The 18191-nt window shown below is 36.4% G+C and overlaps 1 protein-coding gene across 1 annotated transcript; it reads right to left on the reverse strand.

Moving 5' to 3' along the window:
* Positions 1 to 2202: 2202 nt before the first annotated feature.
* On the reverse strand, positions 2203 to 12088 carry LOC132186184 (pleiotropic drug resistance protein 1). Its single transcript, XM_059600028.2, has 24 exons — positions 11760 to 12088; positions 11349 to 11469; positions 11153 to 11241; positions 10864 to 10948; positions 10621 to 10780; positions 10396 to 10472; positions 9995 to 10048; positions 9803 to 9893; positions 9348 to 9649; positions 8745 to 9026; positions 8321 to 8637; positions 8071 to 8234; positions 7763 to 7866; positions 7518 to 7674; positions 7305 to 7430; positions 7108 to 7208; positions 6423 to 6755; positions 5803 to 6093; positions 5465 to 5548; positions 5247 to 5377; positions 4910 to 5137; positions 4643 to 4814; positions 2624 to 2878; positions 2203 to 2539 (listed from the first exon to the last, which is right to left on the reverse strand). Exons 1-24 carry the CDS (start codon positions 12086 to 12088, stop codon positions 2282 to 2284), a joined length of 4311 nt encoding a protein of 1436 aa, XP_059456011.2. The 3' UTR covers positions 2203 to 2281.
* Positions 12089 to 18191: the final 6103 nt, after the last annotated feature.

The raw sequence follows: 18191 nt of genomic DNA on the forward strand, positions 1-18191 counted from the left end.
CCTTCCTCTTCTTCCCAGAGCTCTCCGATACTATCTAGCTGCTGCTGGCCTCACCTTGGTCCCCCTCTGCTTTGGACTTCATTAAAGCCCCAATGGTTTCCTCCTAGTTGATGAACTGCTCGACTTTGTTTATAAACTACCAAAAAGTTACCAAAGTTGGTCTCCGAGCTAGCTCGGCCATCAAAGGCCCTTCAGTTCTGATCCCGTTCATCAAAGCTGACAGGACTATCTCTTCATTTGGGCTTTCTACAGTTAGCTTCTCTTGGTTGAACCTCAACATGTAGTCCTTCAAGGAGTCATTCTTCCCCTGCACAAGGGATAGCAAATAGGCAGGGTTTTTCTTCCTCTTTCGGATTGCTAGAAATTGGCTTAAGAACTGGCGTCTGAGGGAATCAAAGCTATTCAGAGACTTGGGAGCCATCTTCCCGAACCACTCCTTGGCAACTCCCTTCAATGTCAAAGGGAAGGCTCGGCACACGATCTCATCAGGGGTGTCATGGAAAATTAGGTGAACTCGGAAGCTCTCCATATGGTCAGCAGGATCCCCGCTCCAATCATACTTGTCCACTCGAGGAACTTTGAACTTGTGAGGGAGAGGATACCTTATTACCCAATCTGTGAATGGCATATTGGTATTGTGCATCAGATCCTGGGCTAACGAACGATCCTCTCCATTCTTCTTCAGAAGAGCCATCTTTGCGTACTTCTTTAAATCATTGACCTCCTTGTCAACACTAGTCTCCTGATGCCTCTCATGACGCGATATGCCGTGGTGAGATCTTTCGTGATGAGATTCTTCATGGTGCGATCTCTCATGGTGAGATTCTTCATGACGAGCTTTCTCAAGATAAGATCCTCCTTGAACTGTCGTGTCATAGGAGCCATGAACAGAGCTCTCGCTATCGTGGTGATGTACAGGTCGTTTCTTTCTGAGTCTCTTTTCACACCTTTCTCCACGCTCTCGGTCATCTCGGTTCTCTCTAGCAGGGAGTCAAGAAATGAGGTCTTCGTTCTGCTTCTTCATGGCTTCCATGGACTTGGACATACATGTCAAGAAATCTTCCTTGGTGGCGATCCGAGCATTGGGATTGTTGGACGTTCCAAGAGCTCCAGCTTGAACATTGCCATCGGGATTTGAGTGTGTAGTCAGCATGTCAGATTGTGAATGGTAAGAACTGAAAATTGAAGTCCCACAGACGGCGCCAAACTATTGATGACAGCTTTTCGAGGAGTGACATGGCACAATATCTGAGGAGTGGCACGATGTCTGAGGAGTCGTTGGGCTACAAAGAATAACAAACAAGAAGATAAGAGCTGCAGGGGTGTGCCGGCAGGGGATAGCTCCGATGCCTAAGCCAGTAGTTGATTTAAGAGGGAGAGAGTAATTAAACAATGAGAGCTTGTGAGAGAATTGTGATTACCAAATAATGAATTGGAGCTTCCCTTTTATAGGCATCTGGTAGTAGTTGTCTCCCCGGAATAATCGGCCCCACGTTCTCGACGATCCACGTGTCCATGTTGGCGAAGTGGATCGTGGGTTGTGGGTTACTCCATGATCATGAGATCGTGGAGTGTGTTAGTGGGTGGCTCGGCCACGCTTGTGTTGGACGTGGGTGCCCAAGTAAACCTCGGGTGCACGTGTATTGATTTGGCACTGACAATTGTGCCATGTCCTGGTGAACGTGGGCGCTATGGTGAATCCCACGTTTGAGTACTGAAAGTGGGCTTTCTCTAATAGCTGGATGACCATTGTACCCTCGGTCAAAGACCGTCATGCCCTCAGTCGGTTGACCATGCATCGGGCTGGGCCGATTAAGTCTCGGCCTGGGCCTGGTCTTAACGGGCTTGTACATTGGACTGGCTTAGAGGCATGTTGGGCCTCGTGTGGCCAATCCATAACCCAACAACCTTCAATCTTTAGATTCTCATTACTATCATTTGTTGTCAAAATAATTCTAGTTGTGTCCGGCATCGGTAAAAGAAATCATTGTTTGAGGGGGGAGAGTGAGAGGACACAAATATCCAATTTTCATTTTGAAGGGAAAAGGTTAGAAAAGCATTGTTAAAATGTTTTTGAGACGATGATGACAAGTTAGACAACTAGCTGTAATGCAACACTGATATGGTGATATATTAAAGAATCCCTCTACATTGTTGAAATATCAATAATAATCAAGTGTCATATGATACATACAAGTTATAAATGAAATACAAAGAACTCGACAAATTTTTTTCTTTCCATATATACTCACCATCCTATTCAAATGATCAAAACAAATTTCTATCGTTTTTGGAAATTGAAGGCTTTAATGGACACAGCAAAGATAAATGCAAAGAGTAATGTGAACCCAACAACGGCAGCCGCAGCCACCCCCACGAATTCATGTTTGAAACCAAAATATTCTCTCACAAATTCTTCAACTGTTTGACCAGTTTCAAGTTTGTTCTTCTTATCTCCAAATTCTGATGCAGTCATCCCATACAAAGTCCAAGCTATTGGACATACCCAAGAGTACCATCTCCACCAAATAGGGATCCTCTGCATAAGGAAAGTGGTTAGTCATATTGACAGAAGAAAATAGGGTATATTACAATTGAAAGAATTCGAGGAGGAGAAACTTACAGGCCGTGGGATTATGAATCCTGAAAAGAGGTTCCATATTCCATAAAATGCAGAAGCAATTACGGAAGCAATGTGGTGGTTTGGTGTCACGCCAACAGCCATCATGCCATAGAAGGTGAAGTACAGTAGTGAAAAATACATGAAAAATAGATACCAGAAGAATTTGGCAGCAGTCCATTCAAATCCAATCATTGCATATACTACGACACCATAGGAAACAGCTTGTACAAAAACATATGGGAGCTCAATCACAACCTGCAACAAAAGATTTATTGTGCACGGAACAAAAATTCAGGATCGCAAAGAAGCAGAAAAGAACATTATAGAAAACAAATCAATCACACACGACACCAAGATTTAAGTGGTTCGGATTAGCAGACCTTCATCCACTGGCAGAGACAATTCAGGAGAAATTTACTAACGAAAGATGGAGTACAAGGATAGAAGGAGAAAACCACTCAAAATTCAAAGCCGCAATACACCCAAATCTCACTCCCATACAAAAGAAAAAAATAACAAAGGAAAGAAAAACTAATACAAGAAAAAACTCTTGTTTTTCCTAAGTACCTTACAACACAAACACATGAGAAAACTAAGTGAGGTGACACAAGTTTCTTTATTATTCTGCTACTCTTTGATGTTGCCGTGGCTTACACATGTTTTCTCCAAGTTTACAAGCTGGCCGAGTAGGTTCTTTTATAGGAGCACTAAGTCAGTGCGTGAGAAGTCTAAAATTGGCTGGGAGTAGGGCAATACTCCAAGTTCAAGAAGGAGAAAAACACCAAGCCAACTAGGAGTTCAAACAAATCCCAATTGAAGTAAGAAACAAAGAACCAGCTGGGCCCACTTCTAACTTGTGAAATACAAGTCACACCACAACAATCTCTACCTTGACTTGAATTTCATCAAGTCCTCATACAAATCTCCTCATAACGTCTCCTCCAACACCCTGAAGGGTAATCACAAGCTATAAACAACAATCAAGTGCAAGCAACTCTTGAACTTGAGAACTAGAACTAGCTTAGCCAACATATACACTAGATTTTCCTCAGAGACAATTTTCTTCAATGTAATATCTCCTCGTGTCACAACCAGATGGCCAGCATAATCTGAATTGGCATACCCAATGACACTAGGCTAGATACTATTGTCACTATCAAAGACCAAACCAACATTTGTAGCACCCCGTAGATAATGGAGTATCCATTTCACGGCCGACCAGTGAACCTTACCAGGACTAACAACACTGACTACATGTAAAACATTTGGACGAATGTGCACCATAACATACATGAAGCTCCCAAACGCACGAGAGTAAGGTACATGCGACATGAAATGCTCATCTTCCTCACTCTACTGTGTTAACCCTATTGATAGTTTGAAATTCTCTGAAGGAGACACATCTGCTGAATAAGTGAGATGACACAAGTTTCTTTGTTATTGTGCTACTCTTTGATGTTGTGGTGGCTTACACAGGTTTTCTACAAGTTTACAAGCTGGCCGAGTAGGTTCTTTTATAGGAGCATTAAGTCGGTGAGTGAGAAGTCTAAAATTGGGTGGGAGTAGGACAATACTCCAAGTACAAGGAGTAAAACACAAAGCCGACTAGAAGTTCAAACAAATCCCAATTGAAGTAAGAAACAAAGAACCAGCTGGGCCACGTCTGACTTGTGAAATACAAGCCACACAATAACAAGATTAAATTGCATAGTATGGGTAAAGTTTTATGTGACATTAATTAGTTTTTTCTTTTTTTTCTTTTTTTTTTTCTGTTTTTTTTAAACGTGAAACCTCTTTAAAGTAGGGCGCTTCAGAACCACCTCTCTAGAGAAAAACCAAAACCCTGGATACCTACAATCTCAAGCAAACCACGGGTATCTCCTGAGTCCAAACTCAAACACAAGACCTCGATGTATGACACTAGTGAGGCTTCCATTCGAGCTGCCCGTGCGGGACAAGTGACATACAAAAGTTATTGATCTTACTACACATGAACAATATCTTAAAAATAGTGTTTACCTGTGCAAAGGCATATGGCAAGGCTGAATACATCCCAGCTGCTCTTTCTCTATAGAAGACTGTTCGTTCAACAGCCACTACTGGCTGCACTGAGTTAGAGTTTTTGACACCAATAAAGAGAACAGCAGCATACATGGAACCCATAGCATTGAACACATCTTGTTCCTTTGTCCTGTAATTATCAATGTTGAGAATTAATTAAACAGCTCAGACTTTACAACAATTTGCTCATTTATATCTCAGCTTAGTTCCCCAGCTGTAACTTACGTTTTGGAGCCAAGGTTCCAGAACATTGTCCCGAACATCAGGGCTATGATCATCGTGAAGAGAAACCTTACAGCAGTGTATAGTGGGTTGCGCCAATATGACCAGTGTTGTTTCCATAAGCAAGTCATGAATTGGGAGAAATATGACTGTGAGTATTGACTAGGGAAGTAGAGGTCCTTTGATCCAAGAACAGGGCTGCTCAATTCTCTAACAAGGGCTTTGTTTCTCCTGGGATATATATATATATATGTGTGCAATTCATGAGTATATTGGCAAAAAAGTACATTACCATGAGAAAGATATTCTAGTACTTTTGGGTGGATATAATTAGAGTTACCTGTACAACTCTGAATTTCTGTATTCATTAGCAAAATCAATCCCCAAAGCTGATTCACGTGCTGGAGAAGTAACTTCCAGCATCCAAGTAGCTGGATTGTAACCATCTTGAATTTCACTAGCTCCAATTCCCTTTGTAAAAACAGAGTAAATGCATCAGCAAACCTTACAGAAAGATAAAGATCAAAGTATGCATCTGCTGACATTCTGCACAAATACCTCAAAATACTTGATTAAATGGCTGGAATGACGACCCAAGGGCCCTACATATATCTCTTGCCCCCCTTGCTTCATTAGGAATAACTGCAATGTCATGTTAAATATTTCACATTCATATACAGAAGTGACCATACACAAAAGTTTCAAACTGGTGTAGGATGGCAACCCCAAATTTTGAGGTTGCAATGGAAGTATAAAAGGAAATATTTTTCTTTTTTATTTCTTAACCACTCGTCTACAACCTCGCTCGAACAGAGTTTGCAGACGAGTATATCTGCTTGCAAAATTAGCCCAGGCAGACATCACAAACTGTGTTGATTTATTAGTATTAGTCAAACCTCATCAAAAGCTTCAAATATGTCGATGCTTGGCTGGTGGATGGTGCACACAACTGTTCTTCCAGTGTCGACAGTGTTCCTAACAGTTCTCATAACAATAACAGCAGCTCTAGCATCCAGCCCTGAAGTTGGTTCATCCATGAAAATTATGGCGGGGTTGGCAACCAGCTCTACTGCAATGGTTAACCTCTTGCGTTGCTCGGTTGAGAGACCATTCACGCCAGGCAACCCAACTAATGATTGCCTCAGTGGTTTTAGCTCCACAAGCTCCATAACTTCCTCAATGAACATCTGCAAAAACATTTTTCCTTTTTAAAAATCAGCAATAGTAAATATTCAGGCTGCTTGTGGTTGACTCAAACTCTTTAGCAGAAACTTCATTTAACTCATGTAGTATAGGCGGTTTTGCAATCATGGACTCTATGTTTAAAAGGGGTTGAAACGTCACATTATGATTGCGAAACCGCCTATACTTCAGGAAGTAAGAGTGAAGTTTTCCAACTTTTTATCATGGAGAGATCCTTAAATGGTAAAGAAAGCTTTAAAAGATAGTTTTAAATACAAGTTAATAAAAACTTGAAACTCCAAGGCTGAAACAATTTCGAGTTTTAGATACCAACCTTCCTTGTTTCAGAATCGACCTCAGCAGACAAACGGAGCCATGCTGAATAGAGCAATGACTCATAGACAGTAACATGAGGAGAGTGGATGTCGTTTTGCTCACAATATCCAGAAACTCGAGCAAACGTTTCTTGCTTCTTTGGGTACCCAGAAATTGTGATTTTCCCGTCAATATATCCACTAGTTTTCCTACCGGCCAGCACATCCATTAGAGTTGTTTTACCAGCACCACTGACACCCATCAGAGCTGTGAGAACTCCTGGCCTGAAAGCACCACTCACACCCTTTAAGAGCACCAATTTATCCTCAGTAACACCTTTATTCTTCATTTCCTGCACGATTGTTTCAAACAAATAGGTCGCATTGCTTTGGACTCCATAAATTTGAAAACTTTAAACAAGGGGCTTTTCATTTTCAAGCGTTAAAATATTAATTATATGATTAAATTTATTCATTCTTATTACCTTAATCTTTTTGGATAAGTAGCTACTTAACATAGTATCATAATTAGAGACTTAGAGTTTAAACTCTGAGTCTATCATTCAACCCCTATTTTAGTTAAATATCTCATGTGTTAGGCTTCACCTATTAAATGAGAGTTTTAGTCGACACAAGAATTTGATTAAATTTATTATTTTCTATAAATTTAAACTTTTATAATAAGTGACAATTTAACAAAGATACCTGTGGCATGTCAACTGAGTACGTAATTTCATCAAAGGTAAGGGTATGCTGCTCAAATGGAAGAACCATTCCTCTTTCCCTCCTAATTTCATTTCCACTCTCTGCAGCCCGGAAACATTAAATTAACTTGAAAAGAAATAACATAAATTTAAAACAAAATAACTCACACCCACATAAACAAACACGCATTGTATCACCTATGTTGTTTGTTCCGTGACTTGAACTATTTCCTCGTGGTGGCGATCCAATGGATTTGCCAGATCTGTCATCACATCCCTTACTTTGAGGGTCTTCTGATTTAATAGCCTCTGGCTTCCCCAATGCTGCACAATTGTTTTTACAGTATTAATTACTAGCTATAACGTTTGTATATGTATATATATCAAAGTGTATAGAGTGGAGATACTCACGATTGAAAAAAGTGAGAGCCAGAGCGAAGCTAGCATTGAGAAGTAATATATATCCAACTAATGCTCCTACGCCTATCCAATACCAATATGCCTGAGAGAAGAATCCACGAGACTTCAAAACTTCAACCCCCAGAGATTCGGTTGAGTCTGGCAGAACCTTTAACAGAAAAACATTCTCAAATATCAGACAATTATAAGAGACAACCGAAATAAGTGTACATGCAGCAACCAATTCAAGAAATTACTTGTTTCCAACTCTTCCCAAGGAACTCGTTGATTACTAAAGCATTCTGCCCATACATCATCGGTGAAATCCAGAAACCCCATATCCACCATTTCCTTATGTTCTCTGTGGCAGTAAGCAACAAAGCAATAAGCATCACATAAGGTACCGATCTGATTATACTAATTAGTAGATTGCTATACGACTACTATATAACTAATATTTTGTTTATATTAGTTATATGACAGTTGTGTAATAGTCTACTAAATAACATTTCTAACGGTAGAAAAGTCACTTTTGATTGGTATATGAACCAATTAAATTATATACCTCTTGACAAGACAAAGCCACCTAAAGCGAAAAGCATGACCAATGCAAATGACCCAAATGTGTTGGCAACAATCAGGTTCCCCCTGCCAGTTACAGCAATAAAGCGGAATAATGCAGAAGCCATCTGATTTACAAGGAAGAGCACAAGGTACTGCCTAAACAACCTGCAATTAATACTTGCATAACATTAGCAAACATATCAAAAGTAATGAGATTTTTAATTTTTTTTTCATCTTAATTTATCTTTTACCTTCCAACATTTGGGTCAAATCCAATGACATAGTAGGTGATGAAAACCCAGATGGCAACTTCTAGACACGACATAGGGATCTTGATGATCCATGTAGGGAGAGAGTAAGCCCATGGAGGATAGAACATGAGCTTCCTTTGCTTGAAGAAAACTGGAAGCTTTGCAACGGTCATGGAAATCTCAGCTGTGCCATTAAACATGAGAATAACGACACTATAGAACAAAGCGCCAGTATAGACTCTTCCATCAGTTGTTGAATCGCGGTGCATCTCAGTGCGTAGGAAAAGTGTCATCGCAATCAGTGCCATTATTGTAAGCTAAAAGCACAAAATAGAAATATAGTAATATCCAATCAAATTCATGAATAATGAAATTTAATGTAAAAAAGAAAGAAACAAGGTGAACATAATTCTAAAATATTTACTTGGGTGAGCTTGAAAATGTAGACAAATGAATTCCTCTTCATAAGCAAGAATTCTCTTGACAAGCAAGCTTTCAACAGCTCCTCCTTTCTGACACCGTATTTTCTAGTTGTCAAAGCAGCAGGGTGGCTCTCAGCCTTGTTGAATGGAGTTTCGAGTTCTTCTCTAAGCTTCCGTCCCACATGGAATGATTGGAATGCCTCAGCAAATTCCTTAACGGTAACAAAAGAGTAAAGCTCATTTTTTCGAGCCCAATACTGCTCCTGATCTTTCCTTGATGTCACCTATCACAATTTAGTTGTACATGAATTCCTACATGAGATTCTAAACGTCTTGCTCGTCTTCTTGGAAGATAATAATTACTAAGGAAAACTTTACTTACCCTCAATGTTTGGCTACTTTTACGATCTTACTTTTAAATTTTAAAAAATTGTAAGGTCGGGTTTGTTAGGAAATTAATTATATTTTCTAAGACCATGAGATGCGAAAAATAAGAACGTAGAATAATAAAAATAAACAATAACACACGACACAGAGTTTTTTGCTAATTACTAATAGCATATGAACAAGCAAAAAGCTATATAAATATATATATTTAAACTTACTTCTTGCAGGAAATCAGCCACTCCTTTCCTCTCAGGACATTTAAAGCCCATAAAATCAAAGAATTCTAGGACTTGTTCCCGGGGACCTTGGTACACAATCTGACCATCAGAGAGAAGAATAATGTCATCAAAAAGATTGTAAGTCTCCGGTGCCGGCTGGAGGAGGGAGATGACGACAGTTCCGTTGAGAATGTGAACATATTGTTTGATTGAATTCACGATCTGAAAAGTTGTCGAGCTATCCAAACCAGTAGATATTTCATCCATCAGTAGCACCTTAGATGGTCCGACCAACATCTCACCTATATATATATATATATAATTTAATAATGTTGGCGATTATTTGTACAATTGTAGAGAGAATTAACTCATAAAGAAAATAATAAATAAATAATAATAATAATAATAATAATAATATAGTTTTTATATGTAGTTTGGAATAGACATTAAGTTACCTGTTGTAACACGCTTCCTTTGTCCTCCAGATATACCACGCAAAATTTGACTCCCTACCAAGGTATCTGCGCACGCATCCAATCCCAAAAGCTGCAAAGTTGATGGACGATAAATCATAAACTATATCTTGGTAATGGTCCCGAAACTCTTTTCATAACTATTTATGCAATTAACAAATTTATGTGATTTACCTTTATAATATAATCTGTCACCACGCTTGACTCCTCTCCTTCTGTCGCTACTGCCTAAATTGACAATTACAATAATTTAATCATGTTTAGAAAAATTAAAATATAAAAAACCTGAGAGTAGAATGAAGCATCTCTCATAATTAATAAGTACTTTTAAGTGCTATAAAATCTCCTAACGAAATCCCAACGGGTTGACTCAAGTAGTAAGTTATTTGACAATGGTATTTCATGAAGTATCAGGTTTAAGGTCCAATCTTTTTGAATGCAAATAATATCTTGAAACCGCACTTGCGAGTGAACGTTCAAACTTTATCTTACCGGTGTAAAGGAGGTGTGGCAAAACACAGGATACCCCCCTTTATATTAAAAGAAATCTCAAGTGACAATAAATTTCAACTTACTTTCATGTAGATATCAATATCAGGATCAGGCCGAATATTGGCGTCTTTCTCTCTTCTTGCTAGCTCCGCTAGCATCTCTTTAATGCCACAAAAAGGAGTAAAGAAAAAAAAAATAAGGTCAGACTTAAATCACATAAACAACCTGCAATTAATACTTAAATCACACACACATATTAATATATATATTAAAAGAGGAGGTAAAGAAAGGGAATCCTGTAAACTAACCATAACGTGGTCCGACCCCTTGACACCTTGCAGAAAAGGCCAAGGTTTCCCTCACAGTCATTTCAGCAATATGGAGGTCATGTTGACTGACGTAGGCTGCAGTTCTCTGGGGAACAAACTCTTGCATTCCATGGCCATTATAACTTACATTCCCAGAGAACTGGACAAGAATTTTGACTTCCATGTATTAGAAATAAAGCCAGAAAGTAGAATATTATTCAATGCTACGAAGTTTGTATATACCTTGAGGTCGGGATCAAGCTCTCCAGCCAAAGCCAACAAGAGTGTGGTCTTTCCCGAACTTGGAGGACCCAAAAGCAATGTCATTCTATGTAAAACATGTCAACCAGGTCAGAAATTAATAATAGAAGTTCTAATCCGAATTTTAAAGTCAAAGATTGTCAGAGCAGAGATTTGATCTCGAACCGGGCTCTACAATTCACTTCTCATTTCAGTTAAATATTTAATGTATGATTTTTATCGACTTAAAGTGATAACGGATGATTTAACGGAACAAAGACTGCTTTTTCACCTGCTAGGCTTGATGACTCCGCTAACATCTTGAAGGATAGATAATTGTTTCTTTCTACTTGGAAGAATATGAAGATAATTCAAGAAACCCTTTAAAATCAAAAAAAAAAAAAAAAAGCAAGTTCTTTAAAATGAAAAATATCAAAGTATTTGTATAATACTAACAAATGTAATTGTACATATCTACACATTGTTACCTCCAGTATGTTAACAGAGAAATTTAAGAATGTAGACAAAGCCCTGCTTCCAACATGAACCTCTGCCGCAACATTCAAATGCTCAAACCGGACTTCAATTGTAGGAAGAGAAATTCCAACTCTGAGAAGTTCAAAGAAAAACTTTAACTCAAAATTCATAGAAAACATAAGTCTCACCAAAAAAACAAACTTTGATGAACAGAATTGACTATTTATAATTTGTTATAAACTTAAACTTTTAGGATAAGTAGTCATTTAATATTGATATCAAAGTAATGGTCTTGAATTTCAAACATTTTTTCCATCGTTCATATGGGAGGAAAAGTGTTACAATATAATTTTAATTATTAAATACATCACTTTTCATGAACTTAAACTTTTAAAATAATTAATAATTTAACAGAAAGTTACCTGTCGATGCGGTGCTTTAGCTTCAACAAGAATTTCTCGTGATCCTCTTCTGGGACCTTCACCAACCTCTCCATCAAAGATTTCCTTTCCTTAAGCCCAAGATGATGCACATCCACTTCGGTGGCATCTCCCTGCGGTGTAGTCAATAAACCTCTGTTCAAACGATTGTATGTAGGAAGCTTCTGAAGCGCAGCCCATTTGAGAGCTTCTTCGTCGTCTTCTTCCCGTGAAGATCTCGAGAAGACTTCCATGGCATTGTTCCTCCATGCGGACGGGGAACCGCCTAGTCGAAAACTACTGCCGGCGTTATATATATCACCGCTTTCCATTGTACAACAGATTGTTCCCCTGTGTTGAACAACTTTGTTGTGTGCGTATTTATAGAAAGGCGTTTGAAGCGTCAATTTTTTTTTGACTTTTCCATGTTCTTTGCATCCTACAATTTGGTGGTATTTTCTCAAATTATAAAAAATAAAATAAAAAAAATGTCTCAGGGTGGTGGTTGCAGACAGATATTACTGTTTTAAGGAACTTTGGAAGTTCTGGTCAAATTTTGCTATACAAAAAATAAAAAGAACTGAAAACTTGAGTTTGAAAACGATGAAAATGTCTTGTTTAGAGTTCTGTCTCTGCACGTGTGTTAAAGACGTGGAAAGAGCTGTATTAATGGAATACGTAAGGTCGCCAACTGGTCATTAATTATAACACTTCATCTAGCCTTCACGTGTTTTATGAATTAATACAAGAATAATACTTCAAAATTTTAGGATAATATATAATTAAGTCCCAATTATCACTCATTAATTTATCGATTTTGCCTCCAAATCATCGTGACATTTGGATACATCAAATAACGTACTTTCGACAAAAAAGCTCGTCCATTACTATTAGAGGTTAAAATGTATGTAGAATATCAGTAATTCTATTCATATACATTTCTATATCACAATTTCCTAAAATTTATGTCGCGTGGTCTTTCAAACTAAAAAAATTAATTTTTATATACAAACCAAATATTATGAGGGACCACGCCACATAGGCTTTGAGAAATAGGGGAAGAAATACCGGAATTGCCCCTGATATGTTTTTTTTGTTTAAAAATAAATTAAAGCTTACTTAAAAAATAAAATATAAAAAAAATGAACAATTAGAATTTCAGAGGGTGAAATTTTAGGGAGTAATAGTAAGGGCAAGTATATTTTTTCCGAAACTTTATAATGAACTATAAATTTTTCTTTGATTGACGTGATCAAAATTAAGACTAGGGTGGGTATAGGGACATTTGTAAGATTACATCTGAAGATTAATAATGTTTTTTTATCTATTTCGTTTCATTTTCTATTAAAAAATTAAAATTCATTTTAATAACGAAACGAAAGTTACGAAATAGATAACGATTACGGACATTTTCTCTACCTTAATTAAACATCATCAATGATATCACCTAAATACCATCCTCTGCCGTGAGATGTTACTCACTCTTTCCGCAAATGTCATCGATGACATCAACATTCACGGGACAAGTGTGTGATCAAAAAGTGACCACTTCGGAGAGAAGTGAATATGCACTATGCAGTCATCGATGACGTCCCCAATTGTAAGAGAGAAGATGCAAATCATGCATTCTCACATGTATGCGTGTGTTTAATATTAGGAAAAAAAAATTTAGATACTAAACAGTCCATTTTGAACGTGAAAGCATCTAGTATATAGCTAAAATTTATTCTCAGAAATCTTAAGACTATAAATGAGACACGTGTCTTACTAATAAAAAATAAAATATTATTTAGTATAAAAAAAATAATAAAAAAATAATAGGGTGGTTGACCACCCAATTTTGGCCACAGGGGATGGCTGGCTACCCTCATTTTTGCCCTAGGGGTGGCTGGCCTCTAGGGTGGCCGAACCACCCCATGTGCCATGTGGGTGGCTTGGCCACCCCCAAAGTCAAACCTATAAATTTTTTTTTTTTTTTTTTCATGACCAGTCTGGGGTGGCTTCGACAGGGGTGGCTCGAGGGTCTTGGGGGTGGTTCGACCACCCCCATTTGCAAGTTGGGGGTGGCCGAACCACTCCCATAGGCTCAAGCCACCCCTGTTTTTATTTATTTATTTTCTAAATTTTAAATAATATATTTTTATTTTTTTATTAATGGAACACGTGTCCCATTTGTAGCCTTGAGATTTTTTTCTCAGAAATCCTAGCCATAAACTGTAAACTCTCTAGTCTATTTTGGACTATAGAGTATCCGCTTCTTAAGATCAGTCCTCGTGGTTTATTTAATTTGCAATTAGCTTCCTATGGTATTAAAATGAACACAAAGATTTATGAGTTATGTCAAAAAAATAATTTACTCTCTATAGTCAAATTTCGTCAACTAACTTAATAAATTTTAATAGTTTGTGACTATGACATATCAGACCCAATAAAATTATGATACATTTTATATTTAAGTCTTTGTCACACTAAGAGAATTGATTAAATTGGTGGACATAATTTGATTGTAGAGACTAAATCGTTTTATTGGCAATTTTCCCTTAATATTATATCATGTTTGAGTTCATTTTGATACAATAGACACCTAATTGCAAATCAGGTAAACCACATGAACTGATTTCGCAATTTTCCCTTAATATTATATCATGTTTGATTATTTTTTTTTTTTTTAAAAAAAAGAAGCCAATGAGGGGCCGAGCATGCTATCTACTTTATATGGCGCATGATCATATATTGTAGTACACACCTTTTAGGAAATTTTCCCTTAATATTATATCATGTTTGAGTTCATTTTGATACAATAGACATCTAATTGCAAATCAGGTAAACCACATGAACTGATTTTGCAATTTTCCCTTAATATTATATCATGTTAGATTTTTAGATTTTTTTTTTTTTTTTTTTAAGAAAAAAGAAGCCATGAGGGGCCGAGCAGACTATCTACTTTATATGGCGCATGATCATATATCGTAGTACACACCTTTTAGGAACCCATGACAAAGGAGACGTAGATAGGGCTGACAATTTTTAACACGACTTGTCAACTCGACATAAAATTAGAGGATTAGCTGTATTAATGGAATACGTATGGTGTCCGATTGGTAATTATAACACTTTATCTTGCCTTCATATGTTTTATAAATTAATACAAGAATAATATTTTAAAATTTTAGGAGAATATATAATTAAGTTTCTTGAATTATCACTCATTAATTTATCAGTTATTCAATTGTGCCTCCAAATTATCAAGTGTGATATTTAAATACATCAAATTATGTAATTATAACAAAAAAAACTCATCCATCACTGTTAGAGGTTAAAATTAATGTAAAGTATGAGTAATTCTATTCTACACCCTTCCGTATCACCATCTCCTAAAATTTATGTCGCATGGCATCATCTTCTAAACTAAAAAATTAATTTTTACAAACTAAATATTATGAGAGACCAGGCCATATGTATATAGGCTTTGAGAAATAGGGGATAGAAGGTGATATACAAACATTACTCAAAAAATAGTCATGGCGAAACTCTTCCCAAAATACTCAAATTGTGACCCTTGGTATACCGAAAGTGCCCCTTAATAATTGTTTTTTGGTTAAATACAATATTTCTCATGTGGTTTAACCACTTTTTTTTTTTTTTTTTTTTTGGCCCCCTTGATTTTGTTTTGTATCACAATTGGTACCTCGATTATGGATAAAGACGAAAGTGATGCCTTTGTCAAACTTTCGTCCAAAAATTGACATAAATCCATGTCAGCACCCATAAAAAATTCGACATGTGTCCATATACCTAATTAAAAAAAAAATTAAATTAAATAAATTTTTTTTTTTTAAAAAAAAAAGAAGAATTTTTTTGTTTTCGGAAAAAGGGTGGCTTCCATTTGGCAAAATAGGGGTGGCTGGCCACTCCCATTTTCCCTTAAGGGGTGGCCAGCCACCCCTGGCCATTTTGGGGGGGGTTGCTGAACCACCTCCATGGCCCTTGGAGAGTGGTTCAGCCACCCCTAAGTTGCAAAATAGGGGTTGCCAATTAAAACCATCCCCCAAGGTTGTTGGGGTGGCTCGGCTACTCCTGTTTGGCCTGGGGTGGCCAAAGACACTCCCGTTTGGCCTAGGGTGGTTTCGACCACCCCAAAGGCCAATGAAAAATAATAAAAAAAAAATGGTTGGTCCTTGGGGTGGTTCTGCCACCCCCATGCTAAAGCCACTCCATGGGGGTGGCCGGCCACCCCTTAAGGCAAAATTGGGTGGCTTCCGGCCACCCCTTTTCTAAATATATATATATTTTAATTTAATTTTTTAATTTAAAATATATATATATATATATATATATATATATATATATATATTTTTTTTTTTTTCTTAAGTATATGGATACGTGTCGAGTTTTTAAAGGGCACTAACATGAATTTCCGTCAGATTTTGGATGGAAGTTAGACAGATGTATCATCTCTATCTTTATGAATAACTAAGGTACCACATGTGATAAAATATAAAACTCAGTGAGAAAAAAATAAAGTTGTTAAACCACAAGGGTAGAAGGTATTTAATTTTTTTTTTTTTTTTAAAAAAAAAAAAAAAAAAAAAAAAAAAAACTGAAGAATTGGGATTTTAGAGGATGAAATTTTAGGGAGTAATAGTTGGGGCTTAAGTATATATATATATATATATATATATATATGATGGACTATAAATTTTTCTTTGATTGAGGTGAAAATTTAGACTAGGGTGTATATGGACATTTACAAGATTACATCTGAAGATTACTAATGTTTTTTTCTATTTCCTTTTCATTTGTTTTTTTATTAAAAACTTATAATTCATTTTAATAACGAGACGAAAATAACGAAATCGATAACGATTACTTAAACATCATCGATGATATCACCTAAATACAATCGTATATGGTGAAGCGTTATGTTATCCACGTACGTACCATCCTCTGCCGTGAGATGTTTCTCACTCGCACTGCAAATGTCATCGATGATATCATCACAGCATTCACGAGACAAAGCGAGTCAAAAATGTGATCACTTCGGAGAGAAGTGGACATGCACTATGCAGTCATCGATGACGTCACCAAGTAAGAGAGAATGTGCAATCTCCCTGTACACACGTGTTTACTTAATATCGTATCATGTTGAGTTGTATTTTCTATTCAAGAAAGGTAAGCGGGCCATTTAGTATTTATTGAACTCGATTATAATAGCATATTTTTGTTGGGAATTGAGAACAAAGAAGAAGATTTACTTAAGGTTGATATTTTTTCATAAACTTATAAACTCACACAAAATTGAAGAATTAGAGTTTGACATACACAAGTTAACCAACTTGACCTGCTTGCAAAATCATATATGTTTTTATATAATAAATATATGTTGAAATGGGTTAAACGTTTCAAATAGGTTATGTTTGGATTGAAACAGGTTGTGTTGGGTTAGGTCAAACAAATTAAACAAGTCGTGTTTAAACCAAATAGGTCATCCCATTTGTGACCCGTTTATTAAATAGGTGAAGCAAGCTGTGTTGGGTCACTCGCGGATCATGTTTGCGTTTAACCATATCGGGTTAATAAGTCAAGCGAGTCAACCTACAGGAACCCTGTTAACCCTGATTAAGCCAAAACTTGACACAATCTCATTAGGACATCAATGAGACTTAAGGTTGCTTACACTAATCAATCACAAGGATTTTTACTGCAGGAGTCGAACCCATATTCTAATTTTTACCTAATCATGTGGAGATTACCTTGAAGCCACTGAACCACCATCTTTGACGCTATATTATGTTGAGTTGTTTTAACAATTATAGATTAAGGGTTGGCCAGTGTTGTCAAGTGAACATTGTAAAATAATTATGAAATAAAAATGTAATTTCCTTAATGATATAAAAGAAATGTGTATAAAAGTTGTACATATAGGAAATATATAAATGATTTGTTTTTCTTAATATTGTTTTATTAGTTATAACATTCTCAACCATCTTATAAAAGATTTGTTCGACTCTGCTAAGAGGATGAAACAAATATAAAATTCTTTTATTAAAATGAAGACTAATTTGGACTTTTAGGTAAGAGTATTCCGATTGAGTTCTTCAAATAAAAGTTACATTTGAAAAGAAAATGAACTTTTTAAATTTTGGAGAGCTAATTTTAAAAGGGACTAACAATATATATATCTTCCTCTATTTTAATTAAATATTATTATTTTCTTATTTTTAAAATATTTTTCTATTCTTGGTAAATGAGGGAAAGAAGGAAAATGAATATATAAGCTTAAAAAAGTAAATAACTTTCATATTTTGGCACTTAGTATTTGGAGGGCTTTAATTTGGTAATCAAAGTTAAATTTGAAATAAAATAAAAAGCTTATTAAGTGATCTTTTTGTGTGTTTTTTCAAATTTTGAAAGAAAAATCAAATTTAAAAAATT

Source organism: Corylus avellana, chromosome 6 (assembly GCF_965113065.1).
Source record: "Corylus avellana chromosome 6, dhCorAvel1.hap1.2, whole genome shotgun sequence".
In the NCBI taxonomy this organism is placed as follows: Eukaryota; Viridiplantae; Streptophyta; class Magnoliopsida; order Fagales; family Betulaceae; genus Corylus; species Corylus avellana.

Excerpts from the sequence above, each read along its gene's own strand:
- LOC132186184 (XM_059600028.2), bottom strand. The coding sequence starts at position 12,088 with ATGGAAAGCGGTGATATATATAACGCCGGCAGTAGTTTTCGACTAGGC. Across the intron at positions 4,815-4,909 it reads TGGAACCTTGGCTCCAAAAC|GACAAAGGAACAAGATGTGT; the intron begins GTAAGTTACAGC and ends TGATAATTACAG. Across the intron at positions 2,879-4,642 it reads TGCCATATGCCTTTGCACAG|GTTGTGATTGAGCTCCCATA; the intron begins GTAAACACTATT and ends CTTTTGTTGCAG.